Source organism: Centruroides sculpturatus, unplaced genomic scaffold (assembly GCF_000671375.1).
Source record: "Centruroides sculpturatus isolate CEXI.00-Female unplaced genomic scaffold, Cexi_2.0 scaffold1070, whole genome shotgun sequence".
Taxonomy (NCBI): Eukaryota; Metazoa; Arthropoda; class Arachnida; order Scorpiones; family Buthidae; genus Centruroides; species Centruroides sculpturatus.
Window position 1 is genome coordinate 85,455 of NW_019386008.1, and position 7,924 is coordinate 93,378.

Sequence of the window (7,924 nt, forward strand, 5' to 3'; positions counted from 1 at the left end):
GTTATTGTCAACAAAAGTATAAAAATATTAGACTTGGAATAGTAGAAATTAAATTAAAATAAATAAATAATAAGAAATAAATGAATGAGTAAATAAATAAATACATTATAAGTATTTATGAATTAAAAAAAAAATTATACGCGAGAATCGAACCCGAGAACTCAAGCTTACGAATCAGACTCGTTACCACTCTGCCACAGGACGCTCGAATAGAAATACGTATAATTTATATATAAAGTGCTAACAAAACTTTAAGTTCGATTTTCTCGATTATATTTGAGTATTGCACTTTAGTATTTTACAGGTAGTACACTCACATCGTGTACTACCTCTACATCAAAGATCATCAAAATCCGTTACCCCAAAGCCGTAGGCTCTCCTTGTTAGTTGAAATTTTTTGCCTTCAATAATAAAGGAAGTATCATAGTTATTAAAAAAATTCCTTCAGAAAATAAAATATAGTAGAGATAAAAAGTATCATTTAAATAATTTAGTTTTAAGCTGTTTAATTAAAATTGAAACATACCACCAGTTAATATAAGCACAACCAGGTCACAAACCATTTTTACAATACTTTGGTGTTCTTCTCCAGGTTTACCTTGACTTCTTTTTAAAATAATTAGTAAATGATCACATAAGCCTAATTCAGCTAATTGTAGTTTAACACTATCTGAAATTTTGACAATTTTTCTGGTTATATTGAAAATTAATTCAAATTTTAACAAACTGACATTTATAAACAAACTTACCACATTCAGCAAGATTACCAAATAGTTCTAAAAGTGATTCCATAACATCTTCAGTTATATTTTTTCCAAGAATATTCATTAATGATGATAAAATTGGTTTCTCCATTAATTTATTTCTGCCAGCATCTACAAAAATAAATGTTCAGTTATTAAAACAAAATATTTGTTTATAGCTAAAATCTTTTATAAAGCTACATTTCTAATGAATAACTTAATTATCTCACACAAAATATTATTTTTATAGAAATAAATACATAACAGTTGCATTTTCATATAATGATTACAGAAAACAAATCAAAAAAAAGTTTTGATTATTTAATTTATAATTACTTGTAATGTTCATTTGATGTATTCTTGTTTTATTATTTCTAATATATTTGTAAGAAATTTTTTAATGAAAGAAGTTGTTTTTTCTATATTTCATTAAAGAGGGAGCCAGAAAAAAGAAGTAAGATTAGAAAGGATAAAAACTACTAATCCGGGAGGAAAGAATTCTAGAATAAAAAGTTATGATAGATGTAATTCTTAGTTCATCTTTGTATAAGAGTATCAAGCTCAATATGGATTAGAAGGAATCCTGAGACTTTCTTGAAAATTAGAATAAATGGAAATACAGTAGAGCATCAATTATCTGAATGCCGATCAACCAAAACGTCGGTTAACCAAAAGCGTTCTAGTCAGACTGTGTCATGCTGAATCAAATGTTTTTGATACTAGATTAACTTCTAAAGTATAATTTTTTTGTTTTTATATTTTTCAATATATTTATTTTATTTATACAAAATAAAGAAATAATTTTTAACAATACAATAACCACAATTATTATTATAAAAATTTTCAACGAAAATTCGACACGAAGCGACATGCAATGGAAAAAAATTTAAACATGAAATATATTAATATACTATTATTGGGATATACTAATATACTATATTAATAATGTATTTTTTTGTGCATAACTGGTTATCTGAAAAATTGATTTTCTGAACAACCCCAGTCCCCAATTGATTCGGATAATTGCCGCTCTACTGTAATTTCCTTGTTGGTCGTGTATCACTGAAAAGTGATAACAGATATTCCTGATTTGTTCTAGTAATTAAAAAAGAATATGCCCTCTGAAAGTTATTGCTCTGCAACTAATCCAATTTGATCTGAGATTTCTTTCTCTTTCCTAGCTCCCTTGAGAAGGAACCATCCTGTCTGAGTCTAAACTAATACTCCTCAATTGTAAATTTTGTATATATTGTGTAAATGTATGTAAATATGATTTGTGGACAATCATATTTATTACATATGTTAAAACGGAATTTTCTGTGAAGGCCATAATTCATTGGACAATGAACTAGTTTCAGAAACATCAATGATCAATTCAAAGATTATAACAAATTAAACATCAAATTTAATTAAAGAACATACATACCACAGTCTGCAAGACAATTCAAAACAAGCAAGCAATGTGTAGCAACATCTTCATCTTGATGAAATCTATCCAAGTAATTCAATAGCACATCTAAAATTCCAGCTTGTAATGCACTTTCTTGCACTTCTTCTAGGTTTGGCCCAAGATTTCATTGATAGCAATTACACAAATAAAAATTATAAAATGAATATTTATATAAATTTATAACAATTTTATAATCAAGTAGTTTTAATTTTAAAAAATTAAAAAAATAAATAGTTGTTTCATAATAAAAAATTATTTAATTTGAAAAGTATTTTATTTATCATATGCAAACAAATTTGCTTTATTTATTCTTATAAAAATTAATAGAAAAAATGTTTAGAAACACTGATATGTGAATCATGATATTAATATGTAAAAGTTCCTGTACTGAAAGAATTTAAAATTAATTTCATCTTCAGAGCTGAATGTTGCACTTTCAATTCAAGGGTGTTTTGATTATTTGCATACAAAAATATTCATATTACAACAAATATTTGAAACAAATATGAATTAACAATAAAAACGAATCAAAACATAATATTCTTAACACTTTATACAAAAGATTCTTTATGGCCCTGTGGCACTAAAGAATCTTTTTCTCTATCCAGCATAGCTTCAGCGAGGTCCATAATATGGGCAAGTGGGATGAGATGAAAAATAAAGTCTGAGATATCCTAGACAGATTGTCAACAAAAAATACCTGATGTTACCAACCTGGATCTTCCACCAAGTCTGGCTTTACTGTCGTGGCCATTCAGCCATCTAGCAAAAATTTTTTGTTTTATATTTAAAATGAAACTTTGTGAAAGTTTGATTTTGCACATAAATAACTTGCATTATCAAATATAACATAATATGTAATATAGTAAAATCTCTCTAGATGACCACCTGTTTAAGTCAATCACCTTTTATATGACTAAATTTTCTTAGAACAGAATTTTTAATCCTGCTTAAGCCAGCCACTCCTTTACTCAATCAAAGACCACCTAGACTCATAATCCTGCATGGGATGATAAAATAGAAACCATGAATATGTAGTGTGCAATGTTAGACAAGTTGTACTGTTATATTAAGTGTAAAAATTCTTCTTAATCTTTTCTTTTCCATCTTCAATGTCTATTTTCTTTTTTTCAGTCTTATTATGGAGAATATACATAATTTTCTGTTAATATCTTTGACAAGTTAGCTTATGCATTATTCTTATCAGACTACATAATATAAGAAAGCCAATGAATTTAATCTTTCCATTAATAGGAACAGATAAAATGGTAATTGATGACAGATAATTTGAGAGGAATTTGGACAATTTTTGAATTTGTTTAACCTGAAAGAGGGATCTATTTGTCTAAATAGGTAAGAATTATTGAAGGAACCATTTTGTCAAAAAAGTTAAAACAGAGAAACAATTATCCATTCAAATTACTTTTAAATCAAACATTTAACACTGCAAGCATTACATTTTTATATATAGTACACAGAATTACATATAATTTATATATAATAAATAAATTTCCTTCCAATATAGTTGTTAATCAATGCATGGCATTTTAAAATAGTTTTGCTCTATTGCCTAAACACTAGTCTGTGTAGTGTTACACTAGAATACTATATATACTATGTAGTACTATGCATTACTATTAGACCTAGTACTGTATAAAGTACTTTGTATCCATTTTATATTTACCACTACCTTTAACAAGAAAACACCTTAAAATGACCAATTTTCCTATGTTTTTGAGGTGGTTGGCTTAATTAAAGAGGTTTTCCTGTATATGTATATTATTTTTAATTACATTTATGTAAATTAATCTGCAGTAACAAAGAAGAATGTTTTTATAAGATATTCAGTAGAGTTAGTAATAATTTCTATCATATTTTAAATGATATGAAAAGTGTAAATTAGAAAATTGTACCTGTTTATTTGCAGTTTTTAATAGAATTATATTCAGCTTATCATAAATAATTGTCCAAAAATTATCAGTGTTAATTGTGGCATATATGCAACACAATGAAAAAAGTATCTAAACTGGTTTGTAAGCAAATTCAATGGATAGCAAAGAATTTGTGTATTGGAGTACATGAAGTTCACTAAATGAAAAAGCTTTTTTTTTTTTATAAATTCATCATTATCTTTTAATGAAATATATCATTATTCATTAAAATAGCTGATATCTTAATATATCTTAATATATGTATAGCAGGTTCACCTGTACAAAATAATAACTAAACTTTTATTTATTAATTCACATGAAAAAAATTTACTACTTCATTTATTTGAAATATAGATGAAATGTCTCTTTATGACTTACACATCATAGCATCATAGTACAGTACATTTCATGTACTTGGTTGATACAATTTTGTTATTTCCTCTTTGAAATATAAAAAAATAAAAATTGAAGCTTTGTTGTAAAATATAAAAATACAATGCATAATACATAATAATCACTTTAATATTCAATTAAGTATCAAATCTAGACTGTTTTAGATTTAGTTGATATCTTTCTTATTTCTTTAAAATAAACTAATTTGATACATAAATACACAATCTAAAACATTTAAAAATTACTTTATTTTAAATTTTCAGACTTTTTCAATACTCAGATAAATTCAAATATATCAAATTGTTCTAGAAGATTTCTGTAATTATGACAGTAAATAATTTATTATTTGCAAGTTTCTTTTCTAAATCAGTTTCATTGTGATTATTGAAACATTTAAACAAAACATAATTTTTAAAATGTTTTATCACTGGATTTATAGCTTTTAACTAAAATAATTTATAAGTTTTAACTGTCATCAAAGTAATTTTTTTTTAAACATAATTCACTACTCATCACACTGGATTTACTAAAAAATTACATACCAGAACCATTTACGGTGTGATCACGTAAAAAAATCGCTAAACAAATGTTTTCAAACCCCATCTGGGCTCTGCTTCAGGTTCCAAACAGTTTCTAGATAGATGTTTGATATTTGTTAAAAATCCATTCAAGTGAATGTTGTTTAAAGTTTGAGTTTGAATCGTAAGTTTGAATGGATTTATACAAATCAAGTCGCACATGCGCAACCAGTTCGCCCGTTCATGTATGCCGGGTAAATTAGAGCGTGTTGTGAATTAACTCTTGCCAGGCCAATGAAAACAGCATCTCCTCTTTAAAATTTATGTGTGTGTTGGTGGTGGAGGATTTAAATATGTGCATAGCGTCTAACCATTTGAGGTGTTCAATGGGAGGCGAATCATGGAGGAGATTGGCCTGGGAGAAGTNTTTTTAACTAAATTAATTTATAAGTTTTAACTGTCATCAAAGTAATTTTTTTTAAACATAACTCACTATCATCACACTGGATTTACTAAAAAATTACATACCAGAATCATTTCCGGTGTGATCACGTAAAAAGATTGCTAAACAAACATTTTCGAACCCCATCTGGGCTCTGCTTCAGGTTCCAAACAGTTTCTAGATAGATGTTTGATATCCGTTAAAAATCTATTCGGGTGAATGTTGTTTAAAGTTTGAGTTTGAATCGTAAGTTTGAATGGATTTATACAAATCAAGTCACGCATGTGCAACCAGTTAGCCCGTTCATGTATGCCGAGTGAATTAGAGCATGTTGTGAATTAACTCTTGCCAGGCCAACGACAACAGCATCTCCTCTTTAAAATTTATGCGCGTGTTGGTGGTGGAGGATTTAAATATGTGCATAGCCTCTAACCATTTGAGGTGTTCAATGGGAGGCAAATCATGGAGCAGATTGGCCTGGGAGAAGTTTGCTACTATATCAGGATCGGTTACATACGTAGCGAGGGTCGTGGAAGTTCTTCCGTGCCGAATATCAGCTAGATGCTCTTGTATTTTGATGCCCAAAGATTGTTTAGTGGAGCCTATATATATTAGGTTCCTATCGCACCTGTTCTCCTTCAAAGGGATACAGTAGAGCGTTGTTTATCTGAATGAATTGGGGTTGTTCGGATAACTTATTTTTCAGATAACCGATTATGTACGAAAAAATATATTAACCTATCCCACGTTAAAATTTTTCTCCGTTGCGTGTCGCTTCGCGTTGAATTTTCGTCAATGTTAAGCCTAGTGTAAACTTTTTAAAATAATAATCGTGACTATTGTATCGCTAAAAATTATTTTTTTATTTTGTACAAACAAAATAAATATATTGAAAAATATAAAAACAAAAAAAATATATACTTTAGAAGTTGATCTAGTATCAAAAACGTTTGATTCAGCATGACACACAATCCTCAGAAAAACACCACACAAAAGTGCCAGGGCTGCAAGCTAAAACACACACACCAACAAAAAAAATATTGGAGTAGCCCAAGATATAGCCAAAGATTGCAGTGCCACAGCACTAGTGAAAATTTAAATTTGCAGACTGGAATGCTTTCGGATAATTGACTTTCGAATAAACAACGCTCTACTGTACTATAGATTCCAGGGCATCTGGTGGGGTTAGGAGGGTCCTTTCCATTACATAAGATGTTGAAAATACTAGGACACCTCCTAAAAGTGAGATGTAGCTGATGTTTGCTGGCAACCTTAGCGTATATAGATTTTAAGTACGGATTGTATGTGATGGCAATTTGTTCTATGTCCTCCGAATGGCTGTCCTCAAATTGTTCTGATTCCCATGCGTTTTCTGAATATATACATTGTTGATGTTGTATTAGCTTATGTATATGCTTGTGATACCCATGTTGGGCAGCTAAGCAGAGTATGTACGCCAGTTCAGTATCCCAAACCTGAATGTTAGACAAATGCATAAAGGCTCTTCTGATTAATGCTCTAAAAGCTGCAGTCTTATATGTGCTCAGATCACAGGATCCAGCAGGAATGCACAATGATGTGGATCCGGTTTATGATATACTGAAGTGTTGATGCCCGAGCTTTCGACCTTAATGCTCAGAAAATGCACGGGAATCAGAACAATTTGAGGACGGCCATCCGGAGGACATAGAATAAATTGCCATCGCATACAATCCGTACTTAAAATCTATATAGGCTAAGGTTGCCAGCAAACATCAGCTACATCTCACTTTTAGGAGGTGTCCTACTATTTTCAACATCTTACGTAATGGAAAGGACCCTCCTAACCCCACCAGACGCCCTGGAATCTATAGTATCCCTTTGAAGGACAACAGGTGCGATAGTAACCTGATATATATAGACTCCACTAAACAATCTTTGGGCGTCAGAATACAAGAGCATCTAGTTGATATTCAGCACGGAAGAACTTCCACGGCCCTCGCTACGTATGTAACTGATCCTGCTATAGTAGCAAACTTCTCCCAGGCCAATCTCCTCCATGATTCGCCTCCCATTGAACACCTCAAATGGTTAGACGCTATGCACATATTTAAATCCTCCACCACCAACACACACATAAATTTTAAAGAGGAGATGCTGTTTTCATTGGCCTGGCAAGAGTTAATTCACAACACACTCTAATTCACCCGGCATACATGAACGGGCGATGGTTGTGCATGTGCGACTTGATCTGTATAAATCCATTCACACTTACAATTTGAACTCAAACTTTAAACGACATGTTGACCGAATGGATTTTTAATGGTTATCAAACATCTATCTAGAAACTGTTTGGAACCTGAAGCAGAGCCCAGATGAGGTTCGAAAACGTTTGTTTAGCAATCTTTTTACGTGATCACACTGTTAATGATTCTGGTACGTTATTTTTTAGTAATTTTTTTCGTATT

At 30.2% G+C, this 7,924-nt stretch overlaps 1 protein-coding gene across 4 annotated transcripts in view; it reads right to left on the reverse strand.

The window, feature by feature from the left end:
• LOC111613090 (rap1 GTPase-GDP dissociation stimulator 1-like) overlaps nt 1–7,924 on the reverse strand; it is a 73,549-nt gene that overhangs the window by 22,395 nt on the left and 43,230 nt on the right. For 2 of the 4 annotated variants that reach the window (XM_023354397.1, XM_023354399.1), the window contains 3 exons: nt 2,170–2,298; nt 750–875; nt 527–670 (listed from right to left, as the gene is read on the reverse strand). In XM_023354397.1, the coding sequence (XP_023210165.1) occupies nt 527–670; nt 750–875; nt 2,170–2,298 (399 nt within the window). The remainder of the gene's footprint in view (nt 1–526; nt 671–749; nt 876–2,169; nt 2,299–7,924) is intronic. The other 2 variants (XM_023354398.1, XM_023354400.1) reach the window with 1 other exon arrangement.